This window comes from Acartia tonsa, chromosome 11 (assembly GCF_053477335.1).
Source record: "Acartia tonsa isolate MP-2025a chromosome 11, ASM5347733v1, whole genome shotgun sequence".
Classification (NCBI taxonomy): Eukaryota; Metazoa; Arthropoda; class Copepoda; order Calanoida; family Acartiidae; genus Acartia; species Acartia tonsa.
The window spans coordinates 35,240,193-35,263,075 of record NC_137270.1 but is presented as its reverse complement, the minus strand read 5'-3'; the positions used below and the strand labels follow the sequence as shown (position 1 = coordinate 35,263,075).

At 34.2% G+C, this 22,883-nt stretch overlaps 1 protein-coding gene across 1 annotated transcript; it reads left to right on the top strand.

Annotated features, from left to right (window-relative positions):
* The first annotated feature begins 1,809 nt into the window (after positions 1-1,809).
* LOC145331067 (uncharacterized) lies at positions 1,810-13,116 on the top strand. Its single transcript, XM_080175684.1, has 15 exons — positions 1,810-1,913; positions 2,281-2,543; positions 6,778-6,874; positions 8,095-8,201; positions 8,613-8,671; positions 8,929-8,980; positions 9,641-9,713; positions 9,872-9,960; positions 10,133-10,177; positions 10,505-10,619; positions 11,311-11,442; positions 11,968-12,006; positions 12,103-12,135; positions 12,227-12,320; positions 12,910-13,116. Exons 1-15 carry the CDS (start codon positions 1,848-1,850, stop codon positions 13,041-13,043), a joined length of 1,398 nt encoding a protein of 465 aa, XP_080031810.1. The 5' UTR covers positions 1,810-1,847; the 3' UTR covers positions 13,044-13,116.
* Positions 13,117-22,883: the final 9,767 nt, after the last annotated feature.

The following is a 22,883-nucleotide window of genomic DNA, read 5'->3' as shown; positions in this document are numbered from 1 at the left end:
GTTTTGTTAGACCGTGCATTCGGCCCTTCGAGGCTAACAAAAATGGTTTTAATCTTATAATATTTTATTTTGATATCCGCGGATAGCTGTCTATAATACGATGTGATAAATAACTATTAACCATCTCTCTTATAAATTGTTTTTTTTAGTATTGTCATACTAACTTCTAGTTCATTGTATACGATACTTTCTCATAACCTAGTTCAAATACATAATTGAGGCTCCTAGCATCTAGGGCAGGGCGGTGGAGGCGAGGAAAATAGTCTAAAACCATCCAAAGGCATTTATAAAGCTTCCCTGAAAAGTGCAACCAATTAGGTCAGTCTAATGTTGGAGGTGTAATTGTTTTTCTTTCTTCATTCTTCGACTCTCTCTCTCTCTGTGTCTCTCTCTCCCTTACTCTTTCTCTCTCTCTCTCCCACTTTTTTCCTCTTCTAACCTCTCTCTTCCTCCCTCTCTTTCTCTCTCTCTCTCTCTCATTTTCTATCGATCTACCTCTATCTATTTAAATTTTTTTCTCTCTCTCTCCCTCTTTCTCTCTTCCCACCTCTCTCTATCTCTCTCTCTCTCTCTCTCTCTCTTTATTTTTCTCACTATCTATCAATTTTCCTTTCTCTCCCACTTTCATTTTCATATTATCCTTATACTAAAGTAACAGGATGTCTGTCTGTGTGTTTGTACCGAAGGATCTCGCTAACCGCTAAACCGATTTGGTTCTCCTTAACAGGGTAGCTTCTCATAGGTCCCAGGAAGGTTTATAACTATTTTGGGGGAGGGTACCACCACCCTTCCAAATCGCGCCTAGATTAAAATCCCTCCCCCAAAAAAAATTTCCTCCCCCCCCCCAAATTTTTTTTTACTTTTTCTTTTCAAATCTAAAATGATAAATTGAGTTAGCAAATTCGACTCTCCCCTCTTATATCAAGTGCCCCTAGAGGCCTTTAGGGGCGTATCCGCTAGTTAAAAATAATTTAACATTTATAAATTTTTTCCATACATCACTTCATATTTTATCTTAGCAGGGATTGTCCATAAATCCATAAAAATGAGGTTTCATTAAGCAAGTAAATATATTGCTTGAAGCAACTCTACTGTTTTTAAATCCTCATTTAAAAGTAACATGATGTCTGTTTGTTTGTGTGTGTGTGTATCTGTCAGTCTTTACCGAAGAATCTCGTAACCGATTTGGTTCTTCTTTACAATGTAGCCTCACAAAGGTCCTAAGAAAGTTTATAACTTTTTGGGGGGCAGAGTACCAACACCCTCCCAAGAGATATCGCAACCTCTCCCAATTATTTTCTTTTCCTTTGAAATTAAAAAAAAGGGAGGAGGGTTGAATACCCCCTTCCCATCCCACCTTGAGTACCCCTACACTCCTCTTGGGTCGTAGCCGCTAGTTTTGAATATTATACTTAACTTTAATCATACGTACAAATGCAAATGTTCGTCTAATTATTGAAAAGCTATACTGCATATAATACATAGTTAAAGAATTTATTCAATTCGCCCTAAATGACATATAACCTACCACCAATGGTATCAAGATTACCTTCAAAAGTAGAAGATCTCTAAGAAATAAAACAGTAAGGTTTTTAGATCAAGTCAAGCAGAGTGTGCCAAACGCAACAAGTAAAACAGGGTGTGCCAATAATTTGTCAAGTAAAGCAGAGTTTGACAGTATTCATTCAAGTAAAACATAGTATGCCAATATTTCATCAAAACAGGATATTAACACACTCTGCTTGACTTGATCCAGGTTTTTTTTACTATCCATTATTTTTCATTTTAAGTTATTGGATGCTTTTTCCTTCCTTTTATTATATGAGATTTATTATCGTCTATTTCAGATGAAAAATGTTAAGTATTATAGTTTACTTTTCTTTGTTTGTGCCTCCAATTGTATTAATGAACAGGTAAATAACCAGGGAATTTTATAGGTGCCGTGCACAGGGTTTTTGTCATGAGAGTGCGCGAAGCGCAGATAAAATTTGACACCACCTAAATAAAAAATTGAGGGGTGTAAGCTTTGAAAGGGGTGTAATACAGATAACAATAGGGGTGTAATTTTATTGTCAGGGTTTTAAATTAAAGGGATATGTGACTATTTTTAAAACTTGGTATCCCCCTTGGCTGTAGTAAATGTGTGTGTGGGGGGGGGGGGTACATTAGGCTGGTGTAGACCCCTATCAAGGAGATTTTTACTTTTATATAAATTAATTTGAGTTTACATAAATTTATTATTATCCTTGTCCTATCCCTTAATATCCCTGATTTTTTAAGGTTGAAGAATTAATGACCAAAGACCCAATGAATGAGGATGAATTTACTGAAGATCTTATTCCAACAATTACTACCACTACATCTAAACAGCAACAAAACAATGAGACGGTAGACAATAAGAATACTGATGTGTGGGATATGAGCGGGGAATTTAGCCACCCCTCCATGTTGGAATTAGCTGGGGAGGACTATGTCCCCCTGGTGTCTGTGTTTACCATCTATAATTTTACAATGACACAGGACATCAACATTAATCCGCCCAGGTAATAGAATTTATTCAGGAAGACTGGATCTTGAATACGTGGATATTGACAGGAGAATTTCTATTGTCAATTTAGGTTAAGATAAGATAAGATTTATTTTCCTCAAAGGTACAACATGTTTTATTAAGTATATATCATACATTAAGTTACTATGCTTTGATTGGTTTGATTCTTCTGGTTTGTTATGTTTGATTCAAGTTTAAGAACAATTTACATAATAACTATCATTAAGTACCTAGCATGGAATTGGCCGAACTTCGTCTCCACCTAGTTGCCAGGCCAGTTCGAATAGGATGAAAATATTATTTTACAAGAAAAATTCCATGCAACATTGTACCAGATAGTTGGCATAACCCTTTAAGGGTTGTGGAGCCACTGGTGTACTTTGACGCTTGCCAAGCCGATACAATGTTATATGTGCAAAACAATCTTAACAATAATGATAATAATAATAAATACAGTATCTTGACATCCTCCTACTGTCAGTTGCAACTCCTCCAAGCATAAATTCGGAACAATTAAGGAACCAAAACCTTCGTGAGAAGTTGCTATTCCCGTTGTGATCCCTTATCAACTCTACCCAGACAGTTTCCTTTGTAACAAATTATTTTCATTATAGAGTGGGGTTTGTCCGTGTCTAAGGACATCTCCACACTAATAATTACAGGGTAACGATAAATATCGCGACAACGCTGGTCCAATACCAATAAATAAAATACTTAGAAGATGTGTCTATAGATAATAAACCGTACCTATGTGACGTATTTAGGTACCTAAGTGAACAAGGAGTAATGATTGGTTTCGATTCCTACGGAATCTGAGTTTTATTTCTTGGGAAGGGATATAAAAATCCACTAGTGTACAAAAAACTATAAAAATATAGGTCTTATGCGATTCCTACGGAATCTGATTTTGGTATTTTGAGGTGAAGGGAGCGTGTCCCCTAAGTGTGTAAGGTTCGATTCCTCCGGAATCTGATTTTTGTGTTTTGAGAACTAGTCACAGCATAGCTGTGAATGGGGTACAAACATGTAGTGGGACGTGGGGGGGATTGGGGGAGAGGGGAGAGGGGTTGGTTCCCAAAAAAACGTTATATTAATCACGCCTTTTTTATAAAAGAGAGGGGTGAAAGTGGGTCATGGTAAAGATAAAAAACTGTGGCGCGCTGTCGCGTGCTTAATTTTGGTCATAGCTTTGCTTTTAGTAGAGTCTTAATCTTACTATTTTTTAGGCACGAAAAATGTTCGGAGAGGAAGAATACCAACAAATGTGGCAGCCGCTACGCAATCGATTGACAATAACATATCAACGACTTCTCAATATAGTTAATGGTGACAATGTCAGCGAGGAAGTGCGTCGTGAGGTAGCCCGTCTACTATACCAGCAGGGTTATCTTGAAACCGAGTTGGCACTCACTCTGTACAATCCAAACAAGGACATGGAGTATCATGAAAATAAATTGGGTGAAATTGCTCAGCAGATTACTGCTCAAGAGGGGGCATGTCTCCAACTTTAACTCTAGAAAGTGGCCATTACCGGTCCAGGACCAGTGACGGTCAAATTCTCTACAACTTCATATACAAGATATCCTCAAAAATACCCACAAAACATCCACGAAAAATATCTACAAAAAATATCTACAAAGATATCCACAAAAAATCCACAGAAATATCCACAAGATATACCCGTGAAAAATAGAACATTTGAAAAGTTATGCTGCTAATTTTGAATAACTATGGCTATTAAGATGAATTGTTCAGTGAGAAATAGTACTGTTAAAAATTAGAGTTAAAATAAAATTATTTTGTGTACTTATTTTAAATCATACCATAAATTCATCAATTTTATTTTATTAATAAATCCTAGATATCTTGCAATGAACTTTAATTATAAAAAAAAGAAATTGGTAAAGTAATAGGATGTCTGTAAATATGTTGTTAATATGTTGCTATGGGTTAAACCTATTAATATTATTAATATTGTATTGGCATCAAAATAGGAAGTGAAATAAATAAAAAGAATATAAGTTGGTAAAGTAAAGACTTGATTAAGTATTGGGGAAAAGTTAAAGAATTGAAAGGGTAAAGGGGAGGATGGGGGGGGGGAAAATCGAGAGGAGAAAAGGGGCGTAGTGAGCGGTTTATTCACGACCGTGGCTACTTGTCAGACTGAGCGGCGCGTATTGTTTGGTATAGGCAAAGGGGGGAAAAAGAGGGGGTGGGGGGAGGAGTGGTTTCCTGGTATAGCGCATAAAAAAGGCGGGAGGAAAAACAATTGGTTATAAAGCATAGGGGAAAATAAGCGGGAAGCGGAAGTAGGGAAAGTGTATTACTTATTAATAAGTTTAATTAAAGATTACATAATATATGGTATTAAAACACAAGGGGGGTATAAATATGGGGGAGATTAGGTCAAGATTTAATTGTTTCCAAGATGTCAAATCAAGAAGAAGAGGAAGGAGGACAAGGCCAAGGTGCTATACCAGGAGGAGCGCCGGGAATTCCGGTAGATGCTGGAGGTGAGGAAGATGCTCCCCTCCATGCTCAGGTACAGGAGCTCGTCGCCATGCTTGACACCAGCGAAGAAGCAGATGATCCTGTACCCGTACCCGACGTCCAGCAGCTGTTGAACCTCGCGGCAGTGCCTGATCTACTCCCATTTCCGGGGGTAGACAGGCGCTGTTTAGACCTCTGGTTTATGGTCAAGCGCAGGTTGATGGGCGTCGTGTACGAGGGGGACATGTTGATGTGGAGGAGGTTCCGCAACGACGTCATCGATGAAGAAGTCCTCCGTATGATGTATGGAAACTATGGGTTAGTCGTGCGGTTAATTCAAGCAATGCCCACGTACGCCCGGTCCTTCCAAGCCAACATGGACGCCATCGCCGCAATGGACCGCCTGGTCACAGTCCAGCAGGACATCCTTGAGGAGCTGCTCAACCAGGAACCCGACGGCGCCTACGGCGACTCCAGCGACTACGACTCATAGATGGCTATGCCCTCTGTACAAGAGCTTAACCCGTCTGCGATAGTCATTTTAATAAATTTCGATATCAAAATTTGAATAAATAAATAAATTTTCGGCCAAAATTCAACAAAACTTTGTTATTTTTATTAGATAGATAGAGGTTGCGTGATTCGTTAGCTGCTGGATAAAATAATATAAAAGAAATAAAATATGGTTGAAATATGGGTAAAGAACCGATAAAAATCGATAAAAAACCGATATAAAAAAACGATAAAAATGGATAAAAAACAAACTATGCCAAGCTACTCTATACTTGGGTATGTGTGTCGGTTCCTACGGAACCTATTCGTTATGATTTGAGGTTAAGAAAATGCTGTTTTATTGAATTTTATCAAAGAAGTTTAATGCTTACAGAAAGTCGAGGGCTAAAAATAAAATAAGGAGTATGGATAGAAACAAGACTTGCGAAAATCTAAAAAAAAATCTTAAAAACATAAAAATCCTTTCCTGATTGGTTTAAACAAAGAAAATCCAAAAAGAACAGTGTAGATTACACTTTGGTATTAACCAATGTTGAGTAAAAAGAAAAAAAATTATTTGCATTTTAATTAAAACTCAATTTTGTTTAGGTAATAAGTAAAACATTTTTTCTTAAAAATATTTTTATTATCAATTAACTTAATTTCAAGTGGAAGGTTGTTAAAGATAGTTGGAAAAGAGTTAAGAGGGGCGTGCAGGAGAAAGTTTCTATTGGTGCCGGTTGCAAATATATCCCTCATATATTGGATAATACGTTCCTCCATGGTCATGGGAGGGGATTTAGTAAAGTAAAGGGGAGGGGGGAAGGCTTTCATTGCCGCACCTTTAACGATCGGGAAGGGGGGGGGCGTTAACCCCCTTCCCCTATTATCTCAGCTCCTATTAAAGCTGGAGGGCTAAAAAATTTTGTGCATGTCCCTTGTTTATGTAAATTTTTTATTAGAAATCTAAAAACATAAATTTCGGCTGCTGCAGAAAAAATCGGAGGGGAGGGCGTTCAACGCCACCCCCCCCCCCCCCACCACCACTAGGGTTAACCAGCTGGGAGAAACATTTCAGCAGGGTATGCGAGAACCTCTTACAATATTATGAACACTTATTTTTTTTATAAAGATTTCGGGATTTTTTTCATGATTTATCAAATAAACTTATTCTTTTTTTCCTTTTTTTTTGTATATATCTCACTTCATCTGTTTTTGAGCCTCGCTACTTATGTTTTTGTATGCAGGTACCTAATATACCTAAGACGACTGGTGCACTCAATATTATCTGAAAGTACTGGAACTCCCCTACACTTTATTTTCATCACTGATAAAAATACTAAGGTAATTATTTTCCAGTATCAGGCTTTGAATTATCCGCTTAATTAGAACCGGTCCTAATATATATTAAAAATTATGTATCACATCATATTATATCCAGTTTAAACCAAAATCAAGGGGTGTTGGTTTTAGCTGATGTATTTATCCCCCTTAATTTTGCCAAAAGGGGGGGTTACACCCCCTTCTTGACTATGTATAAAATCTGATTTTCTCTATAACTCACATGGTGTGCAGGGAGTAAGGGAGGGGACAATGGGCAATTAATTCAATTTAAGAGTTTTCGCTAAAAGGCCGTGAAATCCAGATCTATCCAGAAAATTTGAAGAAAATTGTAAAGGGTTTGTTAATCAAATTTAGAAAACTATAAAATAAGAAAAAAGTTCTAAGAAAAAAAGCATTCATTTGAAAATTAGATTACCAATACATCAGACTGACATTCTGTAATTAGTTACTACCTCGTTCACCCCATATTCCTTAGATTCACCTTAGATTATTTATTACACAAATATCACAAAAAAAGTTTTTATCTATGAAATGATATTTTTTGGAGAAAAAAAGAATTGTTAAAACCAGCCATTTCTGTTTATTGATACTTGTCTGCTATATTCAAAACTAACTCAGCTAGTTAGCGGCAATGATGCGCTACTACCCAAAATCAGTCAGAACCTGATAAATTCTTGCACATTCCCTTTAAGCCAGTACTCAAAGTCTAAGACTCCTAAAAATTGAATACTCGATCCATTGTCCCCTCCCTGACTCCCTTACTTATTCTTCGATATTGTCGTCAATTTAGGTTGCTAACATGGACTTAACTTGTTGGTTAGTTCGTTCATCCAGTAGGAAGGGAGGAGATGGGGTAAAGGGGGTGGGTGGGATTGTGGATCGTTATTTTAGCCAGCTACAAGTTTCACTTTATCAGAATACATGATAATCTGGTGTAAGATTCAAGTAATCCAAATTTTTCTTTCTCTTCTGCAAGATAGACATCTTAAATTTGTTATGAAGATCCACAAATCAAGAAGCATCTACACTATGATTTACTTACTTTAACATGTTTTGCTTCTTTTGTAATCATTATTAAATACCTATATTTGCGACAACTTTCATTACACAGAAATTGCTCATACTTTTATTTATTTATGTTATATGAGTTTTTTGTTATATGAGTTATTTGACACTTTTGAAAATTGATAAAATTTGAATTATTAAATTTTATTTATTAGGAAGTTATACCATTTGTGTTCAAAGAAGAATTAGGAAGAATAATCACAATGAAGTTAATTAATACAAAAGATAGAAGTAAAGCACAAAAATATTGGAAGCTTCCAAGGTATCTATTTATTTGAGCAATTTAACTTTAACTGATCCATAAAATAAATATCTCAAAAGTAACATAGTTTTTTTATGACTGTGTTTTTAATATTAAAGCTACTCTACATAATTTACTTTGTCTGTACGTACATCAGTCAGTTTGTACTGCTATATGCGTCAAAGCTTTTTTATTTGGAGGGGGGGGGAGGGGGGGTAATACCAATCACCCCCTTACCCCCCCCCCTTGTTTCCATCCATGATTTTTTTGTGCTTTGCTATTCATGGATGTTATCAGTCTTGTTTGTGCAAAGAACAGGTGCCATTGAGGAGTGGGGTTGCAGGGCAATACATTGGTTTCAAAAATCAATCTTTTATTCTTACTATAATTTTCAAGTACTACAAATTAATAATTGTATGTATGATATTTCAGATTGAAAGTTGATTTAGTTGACATAGATTATTTTAATAAGAACCACAGAAAAGAAATAGGTAGAAGACAGTAAGCCAAATATTTATCTTTGATTTGTTACTATATTTGATTCAAATATTTCTAACGAAATTTTAAAAATTAACTTGATCAAAGGGTTGGTATATTCTCCCCCCCCCCCCCCACAAAAATAGCTGAATACATTTAACAATTAAAAATGGAACCAAATCAATACGAACTTTTAGTACATACAGAATAAAGAACATCCTCCCCAAAACAAAGCACAAAAGGATTAACAAATCTTTTTTTTTTAATTTAGATGCTTACAGAAGAGAGTTATGTTTTAAAGAATTCAGTTATACTGCAATGGAAATAATGCCTTTTGATTTTGATTTACCTTTTATAAAAAATGGCCTAAAACTAACGAAATATCAGCTGTAAAATAAAGTAGAAAAAGAATATCTAAACTCATGAAGTATATGCAATTTAAAGTAGTGATCATTAGTAACAACAATAACTATGATTACCATATTTAATAAATACAAAAAATTTGCATTCAAGTTTACTTTAGTTTTTGTGTATTTTTCTGTTATTTAGTTAGTTATTTATTGAATCTCTTGCTGCATAGTATATCAATCTAAAGTATTGATTAGGTACTATCATAAAGTTTATGCAAAATAAAATAATCAATAATCATACCTATTATCTAATTTTGATAATTACACTATACAGATTAATGTTTATCTTCATTTTATGTTTTTATTTTATTTTCTTTGAGTTGTTGACTCCTTTAAAGTTTTGAAAAGTTTAAATTGTATAAAAATTTAAGTAAAAGTATAGTTTTACTGCATAGAGATTTAACTGACCAAGCTAAATTTGCTTCACTAAGAGATGGGATTGATAATGAGTGTTTTTAAAGTAGACTTTTTCCTTTTAAATTGGGTTGAGAAATATTTCTAGCTGAATATTTTTTATAGAGAATAAAAAAACCGGGTTTTAAAATTTCTAAATCAAAAGGCTTGCTCACAGGATCATTTTGCTGAAAATCCAGAAGAAACAGCAATAGCATATTCAGGCACCAACCTTAACCATGAATGTGAAAAGGTGAATTTTGCTAAAATTTAAATTGAAAGCCCCTATTTTTCCTTTTTCAACTGTATTTCTAACAAAAAAGTAAACACAAGAAGAATTGAGTAAATCAGAAAAGTTGAAATTCTGAATAAAATTCACCAAAATATCTTTAAATTTTACTTGATTTTTAGGAACTATATTGGATACAATTTCTTTTACCTGGAATATTACCAAGCGTATTTAAGAAGATTATTATTATTGATGTTGATCTAAGGTTCAGGTAATCATTAAAAATAAAAATAATTGAAACCAAAAAATCTTTGGTTATCATAAATAAAAAAAATCTTGTGTAATCAGAAATCAGAAAATCATACCAATATCCTAAAAAAAAGATTCTCTAAAACCTTTAGGTTTTATCTCCAAATTTAACTTTTAATAGAAATCTCTTCTAGAACTGATGTTATGAATCTGTATGAATACTTTGATCACATGAGTAGGTAATTTGTAGAAGTTATAAATTTTTTTAGACTAGGGGCACTTAAGAAGGGGGGAGTTGAATTTGATAACCCAATTTTATTTTAGATTTAAAGAAGAAAAAAGAAATTTTTTTCGTGGGGGGGGTTGACATCCTTACTCCTCATTTTTAATTATAGTTTTTTTTCAATTACATTTTTTTAGGGGGGTAATTTTTCATTTGGGGCGATTTCTCCCCTAAAATAGACCATACCAGGATTTATGAGAAGCTACCTTATAAAGGTAAACCATATGGGTTCAGCGGCTAGCACAGACATACGCTCGAACATCCTGATACTATCTATTTTCAGTGAAGAGTCATTAGGACTTGGAAAAGAGTGGGCAAATGAGGCATTAGGAACATCTTGGTACAGAGGGAGAACACTGACTGGCATGCAGTATGGGGAACCCTATCCATTTACACAAGTACAGTTTTTTTGTGATCCATTTTTTTTCCAGTATCACTTCAAAAGTGATTAATAACTGGTGAATTAGAACCAGTTCTTAACAATACTGAAATATTATATCCAGTTTTCTACAAATATAAAAATGTACAATCATAAGATTGAAACCAGTTATTTTTAGCCTGTACCTTAAGCATTTTTAAAAATGGTTTAAATCTTATAATTGTACATTTTTATATCCGCGGAAAGCTTTTTATAAAATGATAGGATAAATAACTATTATTGATAAAAAGAGAGTAACCTCAGATTACTTTTGTTATTTAAATAATCCTATGTCAACTATATTATAATACAAAGTAGAACGATGTCTTTCCATCTATCTTTAACTACTGAATAAAAAAATGTCCACTCCCCCAATTTTTGGTAAAAAAAACAAATACAGGGTGTAAAATCCTTCTAGGGGCGAAATCTCAATGAAAAAAATGCTACCTTCCAAAATACAACTTTTTCAACAAAAAAATATTAGGAGACCTATTGTAATTGTTAAAAATTCTCAGTTTCTGTGATGCTAAAGTTTTCACAATTATAGGTATCAAATAAAAACTTCACAGATTGCAGATGTGGGGAGGGGGGTAGGGTATCAATCCCGTCTACTGGTAGTAAAGACTACTTGTTGTTAATAAAAAGTAATTAATAAAATAATAAATTTGCAGGGTGTAAATTCTGGAGTAGTTCTGATGAATTTAGAAAAATTAAGAAAGGACAACAAGTATAAAAGATTGTTCAGCCCAAAGAAATTAAATAAGTATCTGACTGAATTGAAAATACTAAATCTTAGTGATCAGGTATGTTTAATAGTATAATACCTAATAAACAAGGATGACAACATCCATAATAGCGAATGGTAAGACAAACAAACATTAACACTTGTTGAATGTCAGAACTGGTTAAGCAGATTATAAGTAAATTTGTTGCAAAACTGCTTAAGTACAGGATACTGTTTAAGTACTTACTTACATTTGTAGGACTTGATTATAGATATGTTTCGCTTATGATATTGTACCTTATTGTAATAGAAATCATTTTTGCAAAAATCAGATAAATAGAATAATTTTATCACATAAAAAATTGTTGTCAAAAAGGTTAAAAATCAACAAGTTTTAAATGGACGTACGGACATCATGGTAACGATTATAAATTTGCTATAGCTTCCAAAAACATACCTGACTGTTATATGAATTATCATGCAAAGTTTGAAATCGAGAGGTCAATTCTAACATGACTAAATGAACAAAATTTACAGATGGAGACATATTTTAAATATTCTGTTTAAATATAAAAAGTATAAAATCTTATTTTTTTTGTTTTAGATTGTTTATGTTTTAATCAAATGGAAAGAAAAAAATCAGGTTAATTCTTAATGATTATAAAAACTTTATAATATATACTTTAATTTGAATGAAATTTTAATTAATTTGACTAAATTTGAAAATAACTTTTTTAAGGTTTATGTTCTTCCTTGTCTTTATAATTATCAGGTAATACAAAGCATTAAAAGATAAAGGATCCAAACTAAGTTTTACATAATATTAGAAATTACTGTTTATTACAGTTTATAATAATTTTTAGATCCATGTTCCAAAAATATTTGAGGATAATGGAATAAAGTTGGAATTTCCTTCCTGCAGAGACTGTTATCCATCTGATTATTACTATTGTAAAGGTAAATTGAAAAAAAAACTTAAACTAGCAGAACAAATTTCTGGCATAGCTTAAAATAGTAGTCAGTCAAGACATTTAAGTGGCGAGGTAAAGGGGTGTTTACCTTGGTTGAACAAATTTATGGCATAACTTAAAATAGAAGACACTCAAGACGTCTTAGGGGGGGGGGGGGGTTAAATTGGTACCCCATAAATTTTTTTAAAGTTAGTTTTTTACCCTCCAACTTTTAAAAAACCTTATTATACCCCCTCTAAAAAATTCAAATATTCTGCTCATCTCTTATAGAGTATTTTAAAAAATCTGATCATGGCCTGGAAAGAATATGAAGTAGCGGTTTCGTCGTATTTTCTCTTTAGCTTTTGAGGGGTTATTTTAGGTCAGGTTAGGTAAATGTTAATGATTGCCCCGTAGGGTTATAGCCCCCGGTAGGGGTTAGAAATAGGAGAAGAGGTACTGTAAAAATAAGACGCAACCTGCTGCATCGTTTTCATGATCCAAAACTTTCTCTAATTTTATCTGATTTATTAGGAAGGCAAAATTTAAACTTTTTTTTGCATTTTAATTAAAGATTGTAGAAACTTTTATTCTAGGTGATCCATTGATTGAGCATCATAACCATGATAGAAATATCAAAGACTTATTATTTCCAATACTATACAAATATAACAATTTTTTTAAACTATCAACTTGGTGTGATTTACCAGAATGGAAGCATTGTTATTAATCTATCTAATTTATTCTATGTATATTTGTAAGTGTGTTGAAAATCTACAAATGAAAATACATTTTTTCAGTTAGTTTTTTTATTAGTGAAGCTACTCTATAATTCTATAATAATTCTGTCTGTCCGTCTGAAACGTTTCGACAAAATTATATGTAAATTTGTCGCAAAACTTCTAATTTAGAATACTGTTTAACCCTTACAGATCGGGGGGGGAGGTCATATTGACCCCCCCCTCTAGTTTTTTCAATGTCATTTTTTTTGTAGGTAAGATGGAGAGCTGTGACTTCATGACTTTTTAAGTTTAGTAATTATGCGTCGGCAAGAGTTGATTTTATTAAGATATCTGGTCTGTGTCGGTCGTGGTGTCCGGTCAAAGTCGGTTGGGTAGCACCAAAATTTAAAAAAAATTCTAAATAAATCTTAATTTCTACATTATGACTTTTGTGTGTAAGGTAGAAACCTAAAATTTTTTTGGTGAATACTGAGATATCAATGACCTTATGAGAAAAGTGGTGTTATGACCGTTTGACCGACTTTATGACCGATTTTTGTCCGGCTTTTACTACAGACATATATCATGAATATCGTGGCTTCTATTACAGCTAGAGACCTAAAAAATTTTTTGGTAAATTCTTGAGCAACAATAAACAGATAAAAATATTAATTTGCGCCGCCACCCGCCGTTTTACCGCCGAAAATGGCGGTTTACGTTATTTGCCGTTTTTCGGCGATGATCAGAAAAAGTAATTTTTTTGTTATGAAAAATAAAAGTTCGTCCTAAAATTTGGTCATCCTAGCTGCAAAATTGGCCGCTCTACAGCTGTTTTAAAATTTAGCGGCTGGCCGCTAAAAAGCGGCTAAGGAGCGGCCTGGCCACTATGACTAGAAAAAGTAATTTTCTCTAAAAATACACATGAACCACCAGAAAAAAATTTTACGTCTTTATCTGTAACAGAAGCCGAGATAGAGGGGGGGGTCAATATGACCCCCCCCCCCCCCCCCCCCGATCTATTAAGGTGGGAATTGGGGCCCGATCTGTAAGGGTTAAGGACATACTGACATTTTTTGACTTGATTATAGAGTTGCTTCGCTTATAATATTGTGCCTTATTGTAATAGGAATCAATACTCCAAAAATCAGGTCAATCGGACGATTATATCTCATAAAAAATTGTTGATAAAAAAATTAAAAATGGACATACGGACATTCTAGTAACGATTATTAAGTTGCTACGCTTTCTAAATCGTACCTAACTACTAGAGGAATCATCATGCAAAGTTCAAAAGAATAATTCTAACATGCCTAAATTAACGATAAAAGCTACCCGTTACGTACGGACGGACCGACCCTAATTATAGAAAAGCTTCGCTTCTTAAAAGAAAATATCCTAATACCCTCACAGGACCTGTATCTTTATACTTCCATAGAAGCACAACCCTGTCGGTTCTGTGGTTAGCGAGATCTTAAGCTGCAGACCGACAGAAGACAAAGAGACATAATTCTACTTTGTATTATAGATATAAAAATCTCTTTGTTTAACAATTCTTAAAGGAATATTCCATAATTACGTCGTAGTGAAAGACCAAATATATATATCTATATGGCGTATTGTAGTAGATAACCTAGATAGTTATTTTTATATAATCTCTTTTTCTCCGTACTTTACTTATTTACGGTGCAGCTTCTCTATAACTTACTTCATTCCTTTATTCGGGTATAGTCCCTTTCGTGGCAACGCTTCTTAAGGGGCGATTGTTAGTTTTTTTTTTCATAGTAGCTTTTCTCGTATTTCTAGCCCCTGCAAGGGGCTCTAATCCTGCGGGGCCAATTGCCTAACCCTGTGGGTATAACCTAATCTGACCAGAAATAACCTTTCAAAAGCCATTTTAAGAATACGATGAATCGCCCCTTAAGGGGCGTGGCGACGAAAGCGACTATTCATGTTTATTCTTTTTATTGGATAAATTCATGTATGTATCAATTGAAGCTTTGTGGGTGCTTACACCTAAAGTCCTAGTTGAGCACAGATGACCCTCCTCCCTTACTTTATTTACTATTTCCCCTTATTTAATTGTGCTTAAACAAGGATGACAACATCCATTAAAGCGAAGCTCTAAAACGGTAGGACAAACTAACATTAACACTTGTAGAGTGTCAGAACTGAATTATAAGAATATTGTAAATGTATAAAATTCGAAACAAAATTGTAAGTAAATTTTTTGAAAAACTGATTAAATACAGGATATTGTTTAAGGATATACTTACATTTATAGGACTTTGTTATAGTGGTGCTTTGCTTATAACATTTTACTTTGTTGTCCTAGGAATCAGTATTCGAAGAATCACATCAATCGGATAATTCTATCATATAAAAATTTGTGGTAAAAAGTTGTTAATCAACATGTTTAAAATGGACGTACGAATATTCTGATAACGATTATAGAGTAGCTACGCTTTCTAAAGCGTACCTAACTACTTTAGGAATCACCATTAAAAGTTTAAATTCGATTGGACAATTCTAACATGCCTAAATTAACGAAAGAAGCTAACATATACGGACGGACTTGTATGCCATTGGTCGCTTTAAATGTATACCGGCCTGCTATTGGTAATCTTCTACATATGTTATTTTCCGTTTTGGAAATTTGCAACGCATATTTGGCTGCACTGCTATTGTACACGTATTGTCTTGTTGTCTATACATAAACGTGTAAAGAATAAGTGTACATCTGTCTTGTCAATGTCACTGGACATGTAGAACATACACAAAACAATCATTAGCTTTATTTATATAAGTATTCAGAGCTGGATCTTTAAATCGTTTTTATAGTGCGCTGAATCGGGGCGATTCAGAGGTGATTTGTAGGTGCGCTGGTGGTTAGCCACAGCGCGCCTATAAAACATTGATATTTAAAAGATTTTCGGCGCGGTGTTGTTAGATCGCTTGCGACACTCAATAAAATATCGATCCGCGCCAGTACAACTTTATTACATAAGCCGTGTCAGTAAGGCATTTTATGTAAAATTCCGTGTCAGCATGGTATTTTATATAAAACATTAATATATAATTTATTTTAAAAATAACTATAAAAATGTTTTCACAATAGTTTTGCAATAAAATATTAAAGTAATTAAAAAAATATTTATTTATTAAATAAATCACCCCGATTTAAACCGGCAATGCCACTCGGTGAGTGGCGTTGCCGCGCCGGGCCCGCGCCACTGCCCGATTCAAATCGCCCATGCAAATTCGATTTAAAGATTGATATTAATAATTTGATGGTGCGCCAAATGAATCGCCCCGGTTTAAATCACCTTTAAACGATTTAAAGATCGAGCTAAGATGTTTGTCTTTTATATGTTTGTTTGTCACTTTAAAAAATCTAATTTGCCGCTTTTTTTTTCTGCAAATTTGTTCAGGACTAAGGTATAGCCAACAAGCAATTTAAGATAATATTTGGGGGGCAGATAGATCAAAAGGCCGTTATTACTACTTCTGATGACCCGCGACCGTGGCTTAACACGTAGCGCATCCGCTCGTCGTCGGAAAGGTGATAGGTTCGAATCTCGGTCCGACACCGCGTCTTAACTAAAGACGTTACTATTTCAGATACGCGACATAAATTGTTAGAGTGGGGGGGAATGCCTTGGCCCAAAACAGGCGCAACTCGTTACCATGCACAGTTAGAACTTCTCAGACAAAGGTCGTGCATCACAGATTGGTTGTCTGGTGGATGTTACTTCACCTAATATCCTTGGGTGTTTGGTTTCCTGGATTGCTGGACAAGGACCTGGACAGTACATCAAGTCGAAAAAGTCCTGGACTGCAATCTCGCCCGTACGAGGTAATCTAAGGGGTTGGGGTATAGTCCCTTTCGTAACATCGCACCTTATGGGGCGATTCTTCGTATTTTTCACAGAAGCTTTTTTCCTATTTCTAGCCCCTGCGGTTGGCTCTAACCCTGCGGGGCCAATAATCTAACCCTGTGTGGCAATCACCTAACCCAATATACCCTAACCTAACCTAAAATAACCTACAAAAAGTCATTTTAAAAATCCGACGAATCGCCCCTTATGGGGCGATGTTACGAAAGGGACTATACCCAGGGGTTGTTACAGCTAGGCATATGGTTCCACGGATCTAAAGGGATAAGACAATGGCTAAAAAAATTGATGTACATCTTAATGATGACACACAAAATTACTCCTTCTGTAGATTATAATTAGTGGTTGAAACGATTGGACACTCATCCAATAAAAAATCAATAGGTCCCCAAAGTTGTTGAGCAAGCAATGAGAATTGGTTATTATAAAACTTTAGGGACTATAGTGTAATAAACAGCCCAATGTCCTCTCCCTCACTGATTGGTTGAATTATTCTTTCAAAATTATTAAATTTAAAACAGTTTGACTTTAGTTCAGTGTTTAATACAAAAAAAATTAAGAAGCGTGGCTTCTCTAAAACTTGTATTTATCCTGACGTCAATCTGTCTGAAGGTCAGCGTAGAAATTTTAACATCTTTATCTAATGGCAAATTTAAAATGATTTCTTAGCACTGCATTGATGCGCTTCTTATGGTCAATGGTCATAAAATAGAAATAAAACGTCTTTTCACATAAAAAATAAATAGGCATGTTTAACTAAATTTTATTTTCATCAATTATGTTTTGCTTTTATTGCTTCGCTTCTTACGTACTTGATGTCCATACTTTCTACACATGTGAATTAATTATAGATTCATCAAATAAATAGTTTAGCCTTTTATTGCTACACTACTTATTAACATAAGTTTCCTTGCTATTAATACCCAAGCATATTTTGCTTTTTAAAAAGCGCAGCTTTTATATAATTTATTTATATGTACGTCAGTAAAGAACAGCTCTTTTCGTTAATTTAGACATGTCAGAATTGTCCTATCAATTTCAAACTTTGCATGATGACTCCTATTACAGTTAGGTATGATTTAGAAAGCGTAGCAACTATAATCGTTCCCTACGTTCATTTAAACCATGTTGATATTTTATCTTTTTTGACAACACTTTTATATGTGAAATAATTTTCCTATTTATTTGATTTTTGGAATATCGATTCCTAGAACAAAAAATTACAACATCAGAAGTGGTGAAATATTCTATAATCAACTCCTAAAATGTAAGTATATCCTTTAATATAACAGTATCATGTATGTATCAAAATATTTTACTTATTCAATTCTGACTCTCTACAATAGTTTATGTTCGTTTGTCATACCGTTTCAGAGCTTCGCTTTTATGGATGTTGTCATTTAATGGATAAAGTATCATATCGTAGATTTTCTAATTTTATAAAATATATCATTTCTGTCCTACTCATGAATATAATTGTGCTTGGTAACAAAAATAAAACGCCTTTTTGTACAAAGCGTCTCTCTTAATTGATGGATAAGTAGGAAGTGAGTAAATTGGTTGACTTTCATCTGTCTATATTTCCTACACTTTGTAAGATTGATAGTTTGCCATGGAAAAAATACGGAAACTCGGAGTAATTGATTGATTCTGTTTGTATACAAATTAGGCATTTATCCCCATGAGATTACTTCTTTTATTATGACGACGTCCTATTAAGTAAAAGTAAAAGCAAACCAGTGAAGTGCACAGTGTTTTGTTATTTGGGAGGGGGTAAGGTAATAAAGGGAACGGCAGCATTCCTCCTCAATTTTGAACCTTAAAATCTCAATGACTACTAAACTGATAAAGTTCTCTCTATATCAAATAGGTCCCACTCTATTTTAGGTAAGCTTCACATAGGTCCCTTGATGGTTTTAGGCTATTTCCTTTTTAGATTTAAGTCTTGGCATTGTTTTAATCTAATTTTCCCCTTTGAATCAGAGTCCCTAGATGCAAGGAGCGCAGCTGCTAGTGTAGAAAATTGGAGTAAGTAGAAGTGCCTTTGTTGGGTATAGTGTCGACGTAAAAATAACAGCATTAATTAATTACATAGAAGCAGTGCATAACAAAGGTTATTAAAAAGAAGTTCAATATTTACGACTTTTAGCCAATGTAGAAATTTTTTTACTTAACTTCCAAAAATATATCTATATGTTTTGGGTTGATGATTAAATACTTTAGTACGAATACCTTATGTATTACAGGGACAAAGGACCAGGAATCTGACAAAAAATTGTAAGTGAAAATTTTTCTTTATCTCACTTCCTTCTTCCCCTTCCTTCATTACCAGAAAGTTCATCCATTTTAAACATGTTGATTTTTTTACTTTTTTAACAACAAATTTTTATGTGATCCAATCATCCGATTGTTCTGATTTTTGGTATATTGATTCCTAGGACAACAATGTATAATATTATAAGCGAAGCAACTCTATAATGAAGTCCTAAAAACGTAAGTATGACCAAAAACATTTTCCTGTATCCAGCAGTTTTCAACAAATTTACTTACAATTTTGGTTCGACTCTTATACATTTATATTCTGATTATTCAGTTCTGACACTATACAAATGTTAATGTCCGTTTGTCCTACTGTTTCAGTGCTTCGCTTTTATGGATGTTGTCATCCTTGTTGGGAATATATGTAGTATGTTTCATATTTAAAAGTTTTATCTTTCAGATTGAATAAATCCCTATAGAGTATAGATGATAGTACTTGATATGTAGGTATATTAAATGCTATTTCTTTTTTATTTACTAGATACGCTGTAGGAAAACTGTGCTTCTTAAAACTTTTTCTTATTTATTGGCCAAAAAAATGTGTGTACTTTTTCATTATCAAGCAATGTAGAAATGTTTCAAAGTCGAAACATTATGTGATCCAATCATCCGATTGTTCTGATTTTTGGTATATTGATTCCTAGGACAACAATGTATAATATTATAAGCGAAGCAACTCTATAATGAAGTCCTAAAAACGTAAGTATGACCAAAAACATTTTCCTGTATCAAGCAGTTTTTCAACAAATTTACTTACAATTTTGCTTCGACTCCTATAAATTTATATTCTAATTATTCATTTCTGACACTATACAAGTGTTAATGTCCGTTTGTTCTATCATTTCAGTGCTTCGCTTTTATGGATGTTGTCATCCTTATTTCCTTTGGGATGTACATCAATTTATGGGCCATTATCTCATCCCTTTAGATCCCTGATCAATATTAATACATATTCTTCCTTGCTCTCTTTCACTTTCAATGACCCCCAAATCTAATCAATATTTCTCAAATCTCCCCATCATAATCCAACTTTCCTTTTTATCCCCCTCCCACCAGCCCTGCTCCACACTCAACTCCTTTTCTAATTCCATTATATAGAATACTAGATGCTTCACCCTAGTCTTAGGGGAGGGTGGGGAGATTTCAGGAAAATAGTCTAAAACCACCGCAAAATAATTATAAAAAATAAAATAATAAATTGTGTTTATTTATATAAGATTGTAGAATAATTCTAATAGTTGACCTCCCCCCCCCCTAATCTGAGTAAAAAGGCAACTAAATCATAACAGGGTATAAATCCTACTAGTTTTTTATAAAAAAAATGTGTACCTAGGTATTCTTTGGCTATTAAATCATATTTAGCAGCTACCTATATCTTCATCTATATATTCTATGGAACTTTTACTTTCTTCAAATAAAGCAACATATTCCCCCCTCCCTCCCCCCATCTCCCCTTCCTTTCACTTTCAATAACCCTGTTGTAGATGATGCTATATTCCCCCTTTTTCCTTATAATAAGTGTTTATACAATATGATGTAGGTAATATAATTGGTAAACAGCCAAATGGAAATCCTAGTTTTACAATGAACATAGTATACGTGGATATATTAATAGTGGAAAATTTTATATTTAGTTAGCTAATACGTGACTCATTTATTGGTCAGTTTGTTCATCCAGATGGAGGGGAGGGGATGGATAAAGGAGGTGGATGGGGGGTATCGTTATATTATCCAGCTGCAAGTATCAATTTATTAGAGTACATGAAAATCTGGTGCAACATCCAAGTAATCATACATCCATTACTACGTTACAAGTTAAAAATAATCTGTTTTACAGTTCATCCAGTAAGATTATTTATCCATTAAATACGATACAAAATAACATAAACAACTAACATCCAAAAAAACATATTCATTTAATGGTTTCTACTGAATTTAAAAAAAAGTTTTAGCTACAACATAAAATTCAAAAATTTCCATCTCAATTATAATTTTTACAGTAATTGAAGGAAGAGATAATTTAATCCAAGGATTACAAATTAACAAGAGTATAATTAGATTACCCCCCTTTATTTCAATTTTAGGGTGGGGGGAGAGGGGTGAAGGTTTAATCAAAGTCCTCCCAGAAAGGTTCCTCTGCTTATTAGCTCAAAAATTTGGCGTTATCCTCTAAGAAATTTTTTTCTCTCAATTTTTTCAATTTTGTACCACCCCCCCCCCCTTCCCGACTACCGACGAACAACTATTTTAGGTTAGGTTAGGTTTTAGGCTAGGGAGCCGAGCGCTGCGGCTAGGCAGGCAAGGGGGCCGAGCGCTGCGGCTAGGCAGGCAAGGGGGCCGGGTTGCTGCGGCTAGGCAGGCTAGGGAGCCGAGCGCTGCGGCCAGAGTTCATAGTTCGCTCTCGGGGGAAGGGGGGGGGGGTGGGTACTCAAATTTTCAAAAAAAAAATTTTAAGAGGATAATACCAAAGATTTTTTTACAGCTGTTTCATTAGAAAAATATTCGCTAGATTGAGAAAACAATTCTATGCTGGGATCTTAAGGGATAAGACAATGGATGATAAATCTAAAATGAGAAGAAAAAAATAATCCCTAATATACACTGCAATTATGTATAAGTGTAAATTGAATAAAGAACAACGAATGAGGGAACGCAAATTTAAAACTTTGGGTACCAATATAATTTCAAGTCCAATGTCCCACCCCCCCCCCCCCCACCCCCAACTCCCTAGTTCTATATAACCTAATTTCTTTTTTGGTTCCGCCAAGGTTCATATCACCCAAACAGGGACAGGTATACACACATTTTCAGTGGAATTCTAAGAAGGGCATTTTGTATTTTGTGTTTATTATCAATTTTTCCACCAATCATTTTACAGGTTGAATGTTGGTGGACAAGAACGTCCAAGCTTTTAACTTTTTAGGGGTTGGGGGTGGAGTAATGTAATAATGTATTTCCAAATATTTTTTCGGGGTGTGTGTTGGGGGGGGGCGGGGGGGGGGGGGTTAAACATCACTAATATTGACCTTTATCTTTTTTTAAATCTATTATAAAGTTTAATTTAACACAAAAATTACATGATTCTAATAAATAAAAATCACTGAATACCTGTGTCCATCCTTATGGTTGGTTCATGTGCCAGCATTCTTTTGGATCAGAACCTGGATATTTGAAAGGTTGATAGATTGGACACACGTGTAAGTTTCAACAGCGAATCTACTCTCTAACTTTAATAATGGATATAGAATACGTGGATTTTGTGAGATATTCTTGCAAACCCTGATATGATGTTTAACCCGCCCCCACCCTTTGACTTTGCCCCATCCCCCCCCCCCTGACCATGGAGAAACGTAAGTATTGACCAATATATGAGGTTTTATATTGGCAACCTAAAAAGTTATAATACCCACGTATTCTATATCTCTACTAAGATAAGGATTCAGGATCATAAATAGCTCTAAATTGTCGACATAAAATGTCAATGTGTTATTTCGACTGTATTGTATAAAATATAACTGTACAAGTTTTAACAACAAAGATACTGTTCAAGTCAAATCTAACCCACATTTCTTCCATTTTATTTCTCCCTTATTCTCAGATATATACCCCATTCACAGTGGCGTGCGAAGCACTTTG

Coding starts and splice junctions, on each gene's coding strand:
- LOC145331067 (XM_080175684.1), top strand. CDS start 1,848: ATGAAAAATGTTAAGTATTATAGTTTACTTTTCTTTGTTTGTGCCTCC. Junction 6,875..8,094: donor TCACTGATAAAAATACTAAG/GTAATTATTTTC, acceptor TTTATTTATTAG/GAAGTTATACCATTTGTGTT. Junction 10,178..10,504: donor TACTTTGATCACATGAGTAG/GTAATTTGTAGA, acceptor ATCTATTTTCAG/TGAAGAGTCATTAGGACTTG.